This window comes from Falco naumanni, chromosome 1, assembly GCF_017639655.2.
Source record: "Falco naumanni isolate bFalNau1 chromosome 1, bFalNau1.pat, whole genome shotgun sequence".
Taxonomy (NCBI): Eukaryota; Metazoa; Chordata; class Aves; order Falconiformes; family Falconidae; genus Falco; species Falco naumanni.
The window spans coordinates 119,904,477-119,920,731 of NC_054054.1; the positions used below are offsets into that span (position 1 = coordinate 119,904,477).

Genomic DNA, 16,255 nt, shown 5'->3' on the forward strand with positions numbered 1-16,255 from the left:
GTCCAGCACCAGCTTTTGGTTTTGACCGCCGATCCAGCAAACAAGTGTATTTGTCCCAGCTGATGTCCTTGCAAGCTATGATCTTGCTGGGCATCCAACACCACAGACCAGCCAGGAACTGGGCAGCCTCGACACGCAGCTCTGAGGGGTCAAGGCAGAAGCAACACACGGACAGGCAGCAAGGCAGTACCAGAGGGTGCTGTTCTCCTCTCCCCAGCCCGACTCAGGGCTGCAGTCTGCTTCTGGAGCTGGCCCATCTTTAAGCACCAGGAACTTTTCCACTTCGGAAAGAACACCCTGGAAAACCTGTTCTTTCTCTTCTTAAAGTGAGGAAATCCAGGCACAAAGTGTTTTCAGAAAGTCATTTGGTGCAAGGATTGCAGTCCCTGGCACACCTGGGGTGTGCACGACCGCTGCCAGAGGCAAGCTTGCACTCTCTGGGGCAAATATACTTCCATTATCATTTTTCACAACAAGAGAAAGATGGAGGCCAGCAACAACCCTGAGGTGACTGGCATCTAATTTTTCATCATTGGAGTATTTATGGCACAGCCATTTGCAGCATCTTGTAATCACTTTACCGCCTCCTTGACCCCTGGCTCCCCCTTATTCTGCATCTCCTAATTGCATCTGAACAAGCAGGAGGAAAGCAGCAAAGTGGATAGATGCAGGAGAGCTGAATGGTTGGTTTGTGATACTTGGAAGGACAGCAGAGGAATTGCAGAGCCAGGTCTGGCTGTACCCCCCACCACCAGCTTGCTTCGACCTCCCACGGGCTATGAAACTGGAACTTTCCTCCTTCCTGACACTGTGTAACCTTGAAGAGACGTCCCCCGCCTCCCCAATTTATTACTGTGGTACGAGAGATTAACGAGTTCCCTCCCAACAAAGGCGTAATCATTATACACAGACACTGCCCAAAATCCCTGCATATTCACAGCCTCTCCTGGCAGGGTATCAGCAACTACAGTATTTATATTGACTACCAAAGCCCCTGGGTTTGACAGCATAAAGCAAGGGAGACTTGGACCGTCGTGACACGGATGCACAGAGGGCTCTGCAAACATGTCAAGCTACAATATGCCAGGGTTAGGAGGTACTCTGCTTCAGCAGTGATGACTGCTCCTCAAGCCCACTAACCCCTCGTCTGCCACAACGCAAACAGTGCCTCCACCAATAAGCCATTGTTTTTCCTCTTTTTCCCCTACAAACTTCTCAGTTGAGTTTCACACGATTCTTCAGGTGCCTGGAGAATGTAGTTTCAGGGACAACATTAACATTATCCCATTCACTGTGTCAGGCAGGAGTTGCTTGAAGGGAAAGGAATCGTCCCACACTATAACTACTTTGCAACAGCACAAAAGCATGAGATAAAGCCTTGTTGCCTGGAGCTAGCAGGGAGCCCTGCTTGCTTCAAGCCTCCTTTTTTGTCTTCCCAGTACAGTGCACACCAAACTGGCGCAACAGGCTTCAGAGATCAGCTCTGCCCGAAAGCATTATACCGACTTCAACTTACAAGATAAATCCCAGCTGCATTATTTGTATTTATAGACCTGCTTACAGAAGCATGAGACACTTGTGGGATTTGCTGATGTAGTCCCAAAATCCACATTTTTGGACAAGAGCGTCAGTGATATCACCCAGACATAAAGCGCAATTTAGGAGGATGTTAAGAAGTTGCAGACTTATTTAGGGGTATAAAGAGATACCAGTCTGTCCAGAGCTCTTTCCTCCACAGCCCCTGGTAATAGGCAGTTACACCACTCCAAACAGTTCTGCAACCCCAGTGCTTTCTACCTGTTTATTAAGGAATTAAGGATAATTTCAGGGGAGGAGAGATCAAGACTGCTGGCCTTACTTGATGAAAACACTGATGTGAATCAGGCAGGCAGCAAGGTCAGACCTCTTTCAAAAAAAAAAAATCACAACACCCAAACCATAAAAACCAAACATGTTAAAGCACTGAACAAAATACTGGAAAATATGCTGTTGAGAAAAAAGCTTGTATTGCATCTCCCAGAGAAGTGCTTATCTGACTTAACAGGTCTTCTCCAACTCTGCTTTCTAGATGCTGTCACTACCACTGTACAAAACACTGCACAGGGGAAATGCATTTATTACTTAATTCCTACAAGTGTTCCAAAAATGAAAGATCTGTGAGTCTGCCTGAACAGTCTAGTCCAAGAAAGGAGTTTTAAAAAGACCTTTTTAAACCTTTACAACTTGGTGTAGCGCACAGGGGATCACAAAGAGGGATCTGTTCTGACACCTGCCCTGTTTGGGAAAGCCTGGTCTCCAACAGCAAGAGAGAACAGTGTCAGATTTGGTCAACTTGCTGCCCAAGTGAGCTTATTCTAAAGGACAGCTTTATTTAGGAAAGCAGCAGCATGACCCCTCAGCCCTGCTGGGCAGCAGGGGCTGTAGTCTGAGCCCGGTAAACACCACTGGTGTGAGTTCATAACTTCAGAAAAGCGCACAAAAGCAAACAGAGATATATCTTGGGTCACTCCTTTGCCCAATTTGTTTTAGCTGGCTTGCTTCCAAGGTTCATGCTCATCACCCACCATCACCTAAGCCAAACCAAGCACTAAAGCATGCAGAACATTCTTCTTTGGGGAAGCCAAGTGCATCTGAACTCACCAATGGCCTCTGCCCAACACATCAGCTACCTTTTGCTTCTCTTAAGGGCTGGTAGCAGCTCCTTTCCTGTTCCTTTCCTCAGTTCCCTTCCACAGAGCCATCACGAGCCAGCTGGAGATGGCAGAGAGGAAGGACTGACCCTTTGGAAAATCTCAGCATCCCAGTGACAGAGTAACCCAAGCTCCACTTAAGGAAAAAAACAGTTATTGTGAAGTGAACAGACAGCTCTGTGCAGAAAACACATTCCAGTCCCCTGCACTATTGATTTTCCAGAGAAAAGAAACAAGCTAATCCTTTAAAGTTTGTTGCTTCAATCCACGGTCTTGCAGTTGCTTTCCCATCGTACCAAAGGCTGACTCTCCTGCCCAGCCCTAGCAGCAGGGAGGCTTGCCTTCTGGCAGATGTTTTTTACTCAAAATGCATCAGTTACAAGGAAAGCAAGAAAAATCACACATCAGAAGCTGAACTCCAGCTCTTAGGTCACTAGTACAAGAAGTTTATATTCTACTTTCACAACACTGCACTCATCTGCCTCTCCTCCTGCCAGGTCAGGAAAAACCTCTTATATACAAGGCCAATCATTATCTGAAGCTCCCTTTGCATTAGGAAATACAAGGGGTGTGGGAAACTCTGAAAGAGCTAGTTTATCTGTCACAGGCATATGATGAGTAAGCAATTGAAAGAATTTATTGACAAGCTCACAGAAGAATAGACCAGGATGAAGGAGGCAGGATTTATGCCATATTAACAAGGCTGTATAACAATTTCAACCTTATTAGTTTCACATAAAAAAAAAGCTGAGAATTGTCTTCCCATCCCACGTCCAGACACCATTTATTTCCAACAAACTTGGCTCCTGTCCTTCTTCAGCCACTCTAGAGCAGAGCAGCAGCTTAACTGACCTTACTTTTTGGAAGCTGACTAGATGAGAGGCGTAAGAACACTCCAATCAGCCTCTGAGACAGGGCTTTCAGCCAAGAAAAGCTGTATTTCAGGGGCACCTGTAACAAACAGTTAGGGCTACTGATATTTATGCTTAACGCAGTACTAATTCCTCTGCTGTGACAGCAATAGCTCAAAATTCAGGTGCCTGTACATACAGAAATGGCCTAATAATCTGGACTCGTGAGAGGTTTTTCCTTATTTTGAAGGCTTTCAGAACTGCATCTATGCACAGAAGTAGCAGCTGCCTTTGTTATACATCTGTTTCCACATCAGTATCATAATAAAACACATCAGAGCATTTGAGATAAGGAATATAATGCAATATCTTTGGCAAGAAGGTCTTGCCATGAATAACTTCTCATAGGATATGTAGGGTACATGCTAATAGTGCCCAAGTCCTGCTGTATCCTTACTGTAAGCTGGGGTAACCTGGACCATAACAATGCTACAGTTTAAGCAATTTATTTAAACAAGATGATTGCTTCACACCAGCAGGGTAAACTTGCACCAGTTTTTCTTCCTTTCCCCTGGCTCACTCTGGGAGGCCAAGGCAAGCACCCCAAACCTTTTTGATTGATGTGCTGTGAAATCAGCCCTCCCTGCTCCAGACACCTGCCACTGAAGCAGCTACCATCCCCACTACTGGTTCTCAAGGTCTCTAGACACCGAGACCTGTAAGAATATCCAGGAGACAGCAGCTGTGACCCATTTATTACCGGATGCTGCTGCAGGGCACAGCTGAGGAAGGCAGGGTAGAGGAAAAGCACTTGCTGCAAAGGGAACAAGCGGAGCAAACCCAGGTGTCCTTGGAAGAAGCACTCTGCTTGCAGCGCTGCTCCAGCTCTGTCTCTCCAGCTCCCAGTTGGCAAGAGACAGCTTAGATCAAGCATGGATGTTCAAGAACTGCCATGAGGGCTCCCCTCATATCACTGCTGGGGGGTAAGAAATAAAACCAAAACCCACAAAGCAAGCCCACGGAGACCAAAAGGCAACCACGGACAGAGAGGCCACAAGAGTCTCAGGCACCGAACAAGCTGGTAAAACTGCCCTAGCACAGGCACATGTATCCGGAAAGATCTGTTTTGACAGTAAGAGTCAGATACTTTTACCCAGAGCAGGGGCTGCGCACACACACACGTGGCTCAGTCAGGAAGGAGAAATGCTGAGGAGGGAGGCAGAGCACATACGCTAGCGGCACAAAGCACAGCGCTCCAGCCTACAGCCGGAGAGGGCCAGGAAGGCAGCACCGCACCGAGGCAGACAGGATCTACACCAACACTTATCAGTTCAGCCTTCGCATTTGCCGATTAAGTTCTGCTGGCACTGAGCAATTGTACATGTCCTCAGACTACCTCCTCACCCCCCTGCACAGCCTCCCGCAGCTGCAGCCCAGCCCCGCTCTGGTTGCTGGGTATTCTGATCAGAGTGTCAGGCTGGGGTGACATTGTCCCCTCCTGAAGAGGGACAGTAAGCGCCTGCAAGCCCGCTCATTTTATTCACTGCACAAGCACGTTTCCAACTGGGATAATCTCCATTAAACCATCTGCGCTCCCATCTTCGCTCGGCCCGCACCCGCTGGGCTGCCTACGATACTGCAGCATCTGTGAACCGGCAAAAGTGGATGCCGCGTCCCTTTCCCAATCAGCTAAAAAACCAACAGAGACTCAGACAGAACAGATGCACCTGGTAGCTTTGACGCGCTACCGAGCCAGGCTACCAGAAGTACCTGTGCCAGTGCCCCTTCTGAAAGGCATACGATTCCCCCTGAGAATTTAAGCCATTTCTTTTCCATCATGGGAAGATACGATGCCCCGAACTGCCAGAAGAGGAGGGCTGAGAAGACAGTAGAGGTTTCAGCTACAATGTCTGCCCTGGTGCAGAAGAGAAGCGCCGTTTGCCACGTCATGAATGTATTTTGGATCAGACATACTGAATGGCTGCTGATCCCCAGGATTTAATCTCTTATTTATCTCAGTATCTGCTTTCTAGAAACAGGGACTATCATGACACATTCTTACATCACTGGAAGAAAAAGACAAGAAAGTATTATGATGAAAGATCTGAAACTTAAATCCGCTGCCCCTTCCCTGCAGCTTACACAGAAGATACTCAGCTGACCTTACAGAAAGCATGATAAAGCGACTGTACTGAAGTGTGCATTCAGCACAGAGAACTCAACCCTGTCCTTAGCACTGCCATCCAGACAGCCAAGGGACTCAGGAGTCACTTCAGCTGTCGAGGACATGACAGCATGGTGATGGATCTGAAGCAAAGATAGAAAGCCATCGATCTGCTTTAACTGTAATCAGTGCTTGCCTTCAACAAGGTCACTGGGCCATCTAACACATGCCTTTCTCCCAGCCAACATGCCTTGCGTGATCTTGCCCTCAACAGGCGTGAGCACAGCAAGACTCACCTCTTAAACCTCCTGGGACTCCTATGGTCCCAAAGAGGAGGCAAATATTAGCAGCAAGTGATGGGACAGGAGCAAAAGTCTATTTTGGTATGTGCTGCACTTGCCTTCACTTATTTGTTTTGCAAGCCTTTATTTTCCAAGGCAATTTACAAACAAGAAGCAAGATAGCCATTTGTTCAGACAAAGGTTAATAGGGGCCTAGTGGTCTCTGAAGACTGCAGTCACACTTAGGTGTGAAATTCTGGAATAGCAATAAAGATGCTGCACAGACAAGCAAGTCTCAAGAGAAGAATTTAATCTGTCTAAATATTCTCATTATGTGCATAGTTTTCAGCTTCCATTCACAATGATCTGAGCAGAGACAGCTTCCAGAGGCCTTTCTGGACAATAAAGCATGAAATAGGATTTCTACATCAGTCATTATTCCCTTTTCCATCCCCAGCTCGAAGAGTCAATGTTTGAAATGGGTTTTGCTGAAAAGACGACACAGCATTGGGAGAGAAAGAGTTGACAGGAGGAAGGCAGCACAGATCTTTGGCAGACTAGTGGTACTTGGCACAAGAGAGCTCCCATTGGCACCATTTTCCCAGAAAACCTCAAATAGATTATTTCTCCTGGTAGTCCAAAAAAGGCTCTCTGCGGGGTCATGCACAGACTAAAAAAAAGAACACTACATCCAGAGACCTGCTTCACTGGAACTAGAAAGAGGTTCCAGTTACATCCACCCATCTTGCTCCTAAAAGTCACTTAAACCTATATACAGTACTAAGAAGAGCTGAGAAAACTAGAGGCAGGCATCTAGGACAAAAGGGCTGATCCAAAAACTCGGCTGCTTTCTTTTGGGATCACAGTGTCCATCTGTCCCCTTGCCACAGGGGAACTTAGCCTGCAAAAAGAGACCTTGTTTGTCCACTGAAACATGGAATCTGAATTATTCCAACAAGCAAGAATTCTAAAAAAAGGAAAAGTCAAGAAAACAGAGCAAGCGCTTTATGCGTATGATCCCCTGGGGAACTAGAGAATAGCCATGCTCTTGATGAATCTCACCGCTCCTCACTTTCATGCTTCCTTTTCCCCTTCAGACAGGCTGGGTTCTGCTTTTCTTGCATGTTCAAGACTCCACTTCTATTGCACAAGAAGCTTGGACAAAATTTGCAGGGATAGTTACAGCGTTTTGCTACCAAATTTTTTAAAAATTGGTATTTTTATTGATAATATTGATAAATTTATCAAAAAGCAACTTCTTACGGCTGCCCTCCCATCATCCCAGGTTTCTCAGAGAGTTTAAGAGCTACTACTGGTCACTAGTCCCTGCAAACAGGACAGCAGGGGAAAAAAATTAACCAGCGCAGTCACTTCAGAGGCAGCCCAAACTTGAAGACAGCATCAGTACTGTGGTCTGAACATTTTATAAATAATTATATCTCTCATCCCTCTCTAGGGAAACTGTCATCATCATTGTTTTCTGGAGAATAAAACCCACACAAGTCAAGCAGGGAGTGGGACCAGCAGAGCTGGAGGTAGAACAAGTACCAGTTTACTCCCATACTCACCCAGTAAGAAGCACTAGAGACCTTAACAGAAAACCCCAACTTGGAGGTAATGCTGACACCCAGCAGCCTCCTGAAAATAGTGATTGTGGGAACTGCCCCACTCCAGTAACCCGCTACAGAGTGGTATGTTCTCCCACAAACAACCCCTCCCTACTTCTAAGGGGGAGCAGAGGAAAGCACCAAAACCCTCATCTCAATTACTGAGCAGAGAAGGATTAACCACTACCAAAGACTTTGCAGATATTTATTCTCCAAATCCGCAAGAGGAGACAAGCAGAGGGAAAAGCTCCTCTGAGTTATGTACACAGACGGCAAGTCTAATGCTTACACAGTCTTAATTTTTTTAATTTTTCAAGCCTTAACAACAATTATCTTCATGAATTATAGACATAATATCCGAGAGATGGAGGCAGTAATTAATGCATGTCTGCCTTTTCTGACTAGCTCCTTCTGCTGGGTCAGGGAGAGTTATTGAAATTCAGGAAGGAAATCTTCAATCTTCTGGAAGTTTTAAAGAAACAGACCAAGACACAACTTAATAAAGCAATATTTCTCTTAAATAATTAACTAGGCTTTGACATTCACTAATATTTTTGAGGCCCAGCTCTTACTTTTGCAATAATGCTGGAACAAGTGCACTCAGGGATGTGAGCCACTGCATGTGCAAAGTGTACTAACTGCAAAATTGCTTCAGTCTTTACCCCCGCATCCTCTACACACACACAGCCACCTTCACTCTTTTTTCTTAAATTTCACTGGGACCCTTAACAGAAGCCACACTATGCAGCACTTGCATACCTCCCTCTTCTCATTTTGCCCTGCTGACATCTGTCTCCAAGTACAAGTGCTGAATTCTCCCCAAGCTCAAGAGAAGCAGCATTCATCATCCTTTGGGAAAAACCTTCATTTCACAGCAGCACCACAGCACAGTAATAGATGCAATAGACAACCCTAAACTAGACAAAGCTATTACTAAAGCAGCATATAGCACTGGATAATGTTTAAGGGGACTGTTTCTATCATCTCTCAAAAAGCAGATTCTCCTGCAGCATGAACAATTTTAGTCACATAAAGAATGCAGTCAAGAGAGCTTAGTATACTCCAGTATATTGACAATTACCTCAAAGCAACAATTACTCAGCCAAATACTGAAAAAAACCCACCCTTTGGCATGGACATATCACCTGCTTAAGCAATATAAAACTACACAACAAGGACAAAACTCTATTTAAACTCAAAATCATAAGGATCGTTCCAATGGCCACCAAATTAATGCACAGCCATGTCACCAAGAATACAGGGGGGTATTTGGCCAAAAAGGTCAGACTGAACCAAAAGCTTCACACCTCTGTTGTTCACTTGAGCCACATCATCCCTACACGAAAAAAATATCTCTATTCACTAGAAGCAAAGTTTAAAACTGTCACCCCAGTTTCACACTCACCAGATACAGTCTGTAAGCATCAATCCGTCGAATTGGCCCCCAGCACTTGTCTGTGTCGTTATACTTTGTGCCATCTCCAACACTGCAAGAATGGTTGCCAGTGGCACTACTGGGAAAGGAGTGAGAAACAAAAGGCAGTAATTAACTCCTACCAGAGGTCTTCCCCTCTCCTGCATGCAAGAAAGAAGAATGATCAGAGACCTGAAGTATCCATTCCTCCTCTCCCTCCCTGAACATCCTCCATCCTTATATTTTCTGGACTGTGTAACAGAACAAGTCACTGAGTACCACACATACAGGCAAATTCTTGGACTGCCTGCAGTACTTGCAAGTTTGGACACATTTGGTCATCAAGCTAGCAAGTTTAGGTCATATATGGATCACTGAGATTTTCCATTTCCAAGTCATGAGACCAAATCCAGCCCAGTCCAGATTTGATCAAATCAAACTGCTTCATTATCTATTTCTTTGAGAAAGAGACTGCTCTCAGTCCAGACCTAAGGCCACACAGTGTCACCACTCACTGGTTATAAGCTTGGTAAGCATCACACCTCTCAGTTCTTACCCAAAGAAACAGAAAAGCTAAAATATTGCAATACTCTGTGTGCAGTCAAGCTATTAAGCAACAAGTCCTGTGTCTGCAACCACTGAAGCTGGAAGTACTTCACACCTGAGGACTCATCTGAAATCAGGTCAGGCTACTTTCCAGGCAGGCAGCAGGCACTCGGGTGGGGAATATAAACCAACTTCACCTTACCACCCACAAGCGATGAGCTATCCTTGAGTCACTTCTCCACTCTGTTGTTCAGAAAGTAGAGCTAATCCTGGTCAGCCTTATCACCCCATCAAACCCAAAAGCCTGTTCTCTTCTTTGTCGGTACACAATCCCACAGCAGTAAGCACACTTACCAGGTCACTTGCATGAGAGAGACCGGTACAGCTGCTGCGTAGATTGCCAGGTCTCCGTAGAGGTAGATGATTATGCAGAAATAGAAGAGGTTGACACCCACTGCAGGAAAAGAGACAGCAGAGTACACAGGGAATCAAACTCTGCACTTCAAGTACATAAAAAATTTTCAAGGTCTTAAAAATAAATCACCAGCATTTTCCTCCATAGTTTACTACCTTCTGCAGCAAACTCCACCCAAGGGTCACAGCAACAACTGAAGGAACTTAGCCGCAGCACAGGAACTGACAGGACATGAGGTGCCCCAGAGCTAAACTCTGCTTCCTTCAATATCTGGCCCTGACACCAGGCCCCCAAGTCCAAGCCTGTCATCCAGTTGCTGGTCAAGACCAACAGGTCTCACATAAGTCATCTGCCAGATGAAGGTGTCAACTTGAAACAGCCACAGGCAAACACCTAGCTGATGCTCACAGACTTGGTCTGAGTGCAGCCTGACAAACAGCAAAATGAAGAGAGATGTTTTTAAGTCTCTGCTGATTCCAAACCCTCTGCTTGCAAACCTGCAGGACCTTATTAACATGAGGGATTTTGCCCTGCAGAGCTCAGGTTCCACGAGGCTGAAAATGGAACTACTTTGGGAGATCCCTTACCGTCAGCAACTCGAGCCAAGTTCAAACCTGCAAAGCTTTAAACTGTTTCTGCAACTCTCTTACCCTACTGCCACATGCATGCTGTTTCTGCCCCATTCTGGCTTTTTGGGTGGGTTTTTTTTGTTGGTATTTTTTGCTTTTTAAAGCTTGCCCTGCCTTCACTTATTAAAAACATCTTACACAAGTTACTTGGGTGCATAGAATAGCCTTACTGGGGCACAAGACAACACTGCTGTGGACAGCTAAAAACTGTAGAGAGAAAAAAAATGCTCAATGACACCCCAAGATTCTCTTCTTCTGAACTTGTCAGTATAAATCTCACCGAGGAAAAGTGGAACATATTTTAGTTCAGAGACAGGTGAGCTACAAAAAAAAAAGAAAAAAAAAACCCTCAGATTTGTTTCATTTAGGAAGCTGAAGCAAAACAGTTCAAGGAACCTGCCCATACTTTCAAGTTAGGATTAAGCATCAGGTGGCATCACAATACAGCTGCAGTAAATCAGTTCACCTCTCCAAGCTTCACACGTGACAACTATCAAACAAGGACAGCATCACTGCAGGAATGCAGTCTAATATTGCTACAGTGCTTGGATGCCCCAGAATTTTACCACGTTTTGCCATCATACTGGACGGCACTGGATCTCTGGATGTCACAAAACATTAATAGGCATTCTCCTTCATTTAAATAAATTGTTCAATATGCTGAGCCTACTTAGCATAAAATATTCCTAAACAAAAGGCCTGTATTGGGAAAGCAGCAAGTAATCTTCCTTGCTTCTGGAAAGCAGCAAACTAAGCCAGTATTCCCAGAGTTGTTCCTGGGTTTGTCTAACAAACAAACTGAGACCTTGCAAGAACTGTCAGATCACTTCATATAGTTCCCCACCTTGTTTTCTTCCTCTGTGAAAGATTTAAGATGGTTAAGGAGTCTCTGCATTGTTCTGACGATGGCAAACTACCTATTAGTCTTCTCCAATTTCCCATTAAGAAAGGTTGAAGGTTATTGTAACAGATATCTGGCATAGGACAGAAGCTGCAAGACACACTAAGCACAGGACTACACAGACCCAGATATAGATTCTGTTTTGGGGTCTGCTACTGGTCTTGGGCCTCAGCTGCACCCCACCCCCAAAATAAGGCCAACATGACCAGCTAAGCTACAGCAGCACCACCAGGTACCCACCAGCACACACTACATCCCCATTTCAGCGCAGATTTCTCTGTCTGTGGGAAGCCCAGGTAACACTCCTCTCCCAAACCCATCCTCCCGAAGACAGGAAGACTTTAGCATCAGTTCTTTTATAAACTGCTGCTGACCCTCCCTAATCAATACTTTCATTACTGGACACAAAACGGGGGGGGGGGGGGCGGAAAATCAATGACTTCCTGTGGGGAAACAGCATGATAGATGTGCCTAGAATCCATTATTGCAATAAATGACTGCTCAGTCCCAGAAGAAAGCACCCAACTTTGCAAAATAAATAAATAAAAAGCAGTGCTTCAGAGCCAGCACTTTTAAAAGAGCACACAGGCCCTTCACAGCCTAAACCTAAGTCAGCTCCCTTTAAGAAAGCAGACAGTCTGAAATGGAGATTTATCCCCAGCTTACCTCCCAGGACTGCAGATTCAACTCCTGTCAGATTGCTGAAAATAAAAATCAGTCAAAAGGAACACAGAACTTGCTAGAAATTGGAGGCTTTGAGAACTATTGCAAAGCTCTCACCAGCCTTCCCTCTGAAGGCTGTAATGCCCTCAGACACCTTGGGTTTGGATCCATGCTTCGTACATTGTGAGCAAAAACCTACCCAGACAGTTGGTAGCTGTGAACCCACCAGAAGTTGGTGCTTGGAGCTGGGACTTCCCAAGTGTGGCCAAGTTTCTCAGCACTAGGCAGCACCAACTGGTCACTGAGCAACTGCCCTAACTGAAGGCCTTTCTGTGCCACTGTCGGAAGGAAGCCCCTCAGCAAGGCTCTGCAGAGGGAGGCACTCCGCTCGTCTCTTCTCTGCAGCTGCTCAGCAGACCAGACAGTGTTTCAGAACTAAGACTCAGCAACAGTACAGGGGTAGAGCCTCACCGCTGAGCACAGAAGGGAAAGCAGCAAACGAGTCACAGCTGCCCCAGCCCCTTTGCTGCGTGTATCTCACCCCATCTAGAAGTCACAAGTGGTTTCAAGCTATGACCTGCAGCTGCTCCAGCTGCCTTCCCACAGAGGGATTCATCCCTTTGCATGGAGTAGGTCCTGGAGAGGATCTCTAACACAGAAATCAGATAGCTCTGGCTAAAGCCATGTTAAGAAGCAGGATTAGGACTGCCAGGACGGAGCAGTTCTTGCCTTTGCCGGGAGCGCACAGCAGGGCAGGCAGAGTGTGCTGGCCCAGCCCTTGCTACCACCAAGGTGGAGTGGCCCAAGGGCAGCAGCCCCAGGCACCTGGGGGGCCCTTACCAGCTCCTGTGAAGCACAGCACAGCTGGGGCCTTCCAGAACTTGCCTAGGGGAGAAAGCACCCTTTTCTCCTGTGACCCGGCACCCCTCCTGTGGCCAACCTGGCCTCTACAGCTGAATCATCAGCAATACTGCTACGCTGTTACACAGTGCTTCTCAAAGCACTTCCCAAATATTACTTCCCAGAGGATGACAGATGAGGAAGCGTTCGCAGTGCTTTTCAGATGACAAAGCATACAAGCAAGAAAACCTGCCTAAAGACAGAGCAACCCAGTGCTACAGGCAAGACTAGGAACAAGGAGATTCCGAGTCCCCAACTTGCACTCAAGTCACCTCTCCTCTTCTCTGACCAGAAAAGTGGCAGCCTGATCCAAGGTGGATTATTTTGATAGTCTTAAGTGATTTAAATCTACAAAGGCCCAGAAGAGGCATGCAGGGAAATTAAAAAGGTTTTTTTCAATTGGGCTTCAAAATTAGAAATATAGTTCAAAGAATCTTCACTCCTTAAGCCCAGCTGTCCTTCAGAGGCAACAGTCTTACACTGGCATGAAGTGATGTAATGGTAGTGGAAAAAACCAGCCCATCACATCTTTGTAAGGCGGCCAGTGAGCAAGAGAAAATGTCTCTTTCCACAAGAAATGGGGCCTGACAGGCTCCAAACTGCACAACCATTGTGTCTGATGATTTTCTGGCCCCGCACAGTAGTTAAAGTGTACTGTTTTACTCAGGATACCTAACACTGTAGTTTGCATTTCTATCACATGCAGCAATGGATATGGCTTTACTGCAGTACAGTTACAAGTTTGTTCCCTGGCATACAAGAGACATTTAAAGGCAAAAAGACAAGACAGCTGCCAATCATACGCACACCAGGGACTCTCTCAGCAGTTCACGCCCCAGCAGCTCTCTTGGTGACTATCCAGATAGATGCAATTTGCAACAGCTCTCCCCAGAAGTAGCTCTTCCCTTCAGACCGATACTGACGCGGTTCAGGGAAGCCAAAAAGTCTCATTCTCAAATGCTACAGCCAAGATGGAACTGGCAAACACGACAGCTGGGCTCTACTGCTTTACACAGCAGAGATCACAAAGGATAGATGCAGCTCAGAGTCAGGTTGAGGGCAGTCAGAAAAGGCACTGACTTACACTCGCCTGTTTCAAAAAACTGGGCCTATAACCTGCAGTATTTTGGCTAGTTCCACTACCACCACCACAGCACCTTCCCCTCCTTGCAGGTTCTGGCCCACTCAGTCCATAAATAATCCACTTTGTAGAAACACCACACAGGGAGATGAATACAGTACACAGAGAGAAGGAACAACACTTTGGGGTGGAATCATCACAAACTCAGGATGCAAACCCACACCAAGAAGCAGGCACTGAGACAGGACTTCTGAAAATATGAATCACTTACCTTTATTGAAGAACATGGAAGCCATCTGGCCCATTTCCACCCTCTCGGTGATTTCAAAGATATTGGGTGAGCCACGTCTCTCTGCAAGGTGAAAACAAGAAGTATTTCAACCAGTCCCTCCAATAAACCCAGAGGCCAGACTATCTGAAGACACTCAGGAAGCTCTAGCAACAGTTTGAAGGACAGTATATATGACTCCATAGCTGCAGAGTCACTGGTCCAATTACTCTGCTGAAGCTAGTTTAAAAGTGTTTTGAAAATAAGATGTTCTCATCTTAGTGACCTAGAAGGAAGAGATCTTTATCAGACTGTAGAAGGTGAACAGAATTCTCAATGAGTCTTATCTTGCAAGTGCTCAGGACTTTGGGATGTGAGCACATGGAATTAAGGGTGAAATGGACAGAAGAGTTCTGCCCCACTTGCTGGAGCCCACTGTGACACTGTCCGCAGAGAAAAGATCTTGGATTGAGTGAAAGCACGAACTAGGTACTTACGAACTGACAGGATGGGTCGTGTCTCTGCTCGCTCGTAGCCATCCTGGAGGAGAACATCACTGTCAGATACTCCAGAGGAAGAATCCTCATCCTCGTCATCCTCCTGGAAGCAAAGACCAGACCACTGATGAGATGTCTGCTACCCACAGTGCAGGCTGTGGCACCACCCAGTGTCGTGGTCTCGCTTCCAGAAACTCAAAGGAAGGTGTCAAACAGGGATGGGCAGGACATGCAAGCAAAGGCAACACCAGGGAGCCCTTGGCCCAGCCTTGGGGTGCTGCGGGGAGCAGAGGAGAGCACTAGTAGGGCAGGCTGAAGTGAGTGACAGGCTCCGCTATCCTAGCCTCGGCCATGCACACAGCAACAGTGTCCAATTTGTGTAGTGATATGTGGCACAAGGAAGATAGAAACTTCCAGATCTGCAGGGCTGCCGAACTAGTAGAAAAAAAATCCAAACATTATAGTCTTAGCTAGTCAGAACACAACAGTCTAGCTCCTAACTCCAACCTCCCATCACACAGGCAGGGGTTTAAGTCAGCACAAACAATTACGCCCTGCACTGATCCAGAAAAGCCACTAAAGACAGGATCCAAAAAGCCACAAGTAAGTTTTACAGCAGGGACATACTTCAGGACTGTCCACTCCCTGGGATACAGCCCAAGTGACAGCAAGGACATTCCAGCCTGTCCCTGTTAAGTGACCTGAGATCAGCAAGGATTTACAGATCTCAGCACATTCCAAATGGCACCAATATATTGGCTGCCACCTCTGCACATTCACTGAGCAGCGCTTCTGGGCAAGGAGAGCACAATCAGTAAGAAATGTGAACAGCACAAGAGATTTTTCAAAGAAGGAGCATAAAATCCTGTCTTTAATGAGCAACCCCACAGGGAACTAACAGCCATATTTTATATGGCAAAGTTAAGTACAGTAGAAATTTATTCCTTTAGAGTTACTAATCAGGCAAGGCCAAGATGCAGAGGTATCTCAGGCAAGTCCTACTGGATAAAAGAAAAAGAGAAACTGGAAAATTAAACCCCACACGAACCTTGCGTTTTTCCATTCTCTTCCATCGTAGCTGGGCATTTGCAGCAGCCATGGCTTCCACCACAAAGGTCGTAGTCATATAGCTAGACAAATTAAATTGATATCAATAATAGTCAAGAACTGTCGTTGAAGGGAGACAGAGAATTATTCCCACCTGTCCGTAGGAGCAAGCAAACAAAAACAACCTTTTCACCAGCTACACACATGCGCGCTGGTTTTGGTACAGCGTTTCATCTCAGTTTGCTGCTCCCTTCTGTTCTTGAGCTTAAAGTGTTCAAGTGGACCACAAAATGCTGTAAAA

The 16,255-nt window shown here is 46.0% G+C and overlaps 1 protein-coding gene across 5 annotated transcripts in view; it reads right to left on the minus strand.

Moving 5' to 3' along the window:
- Nucleotides 1-16,255, minus strand: part of TMEM104 (transmembrane protein 104) — a 45,136-nt gene that overhangs the window by 23,627 nt on the left and 5,254 nt on the right. For 4 of the 5 annotated variants that reach the window (XR_005826013.1, XM_040581755.1, XM_040581753.1 and 1 more), the window contains 5 exons: nt 15,956-16,037; nt 14,908-15,010; nt 14,414-14,494; nt 9,908-10,007; nt 8,999-9,107 (listed from right to left, as the gene is read on the minus strand). Coding sequence is in view for 4 of the 5 variants with exons in the window: in XM_040581755.1 (XP_040437689.1) it covers nt 8,999-9,107; nt 9,908-10,007; nt 14,414-14,494; nt 14,908-15,010; nt 15,956-16,037 (475 nt within the window). In the remaining variant the exon portion in view is untranslated. The remainder of the gene's footprint in view (nt 1-8,998; nt 9,108-9,907; nt 10,008-14,413; nt 14,495-14,907; nt 15,011-15,955; nt 16,038-16,255) is intronic. The other variant, XM_040581756.1, reaches the window with a different exon arrangement.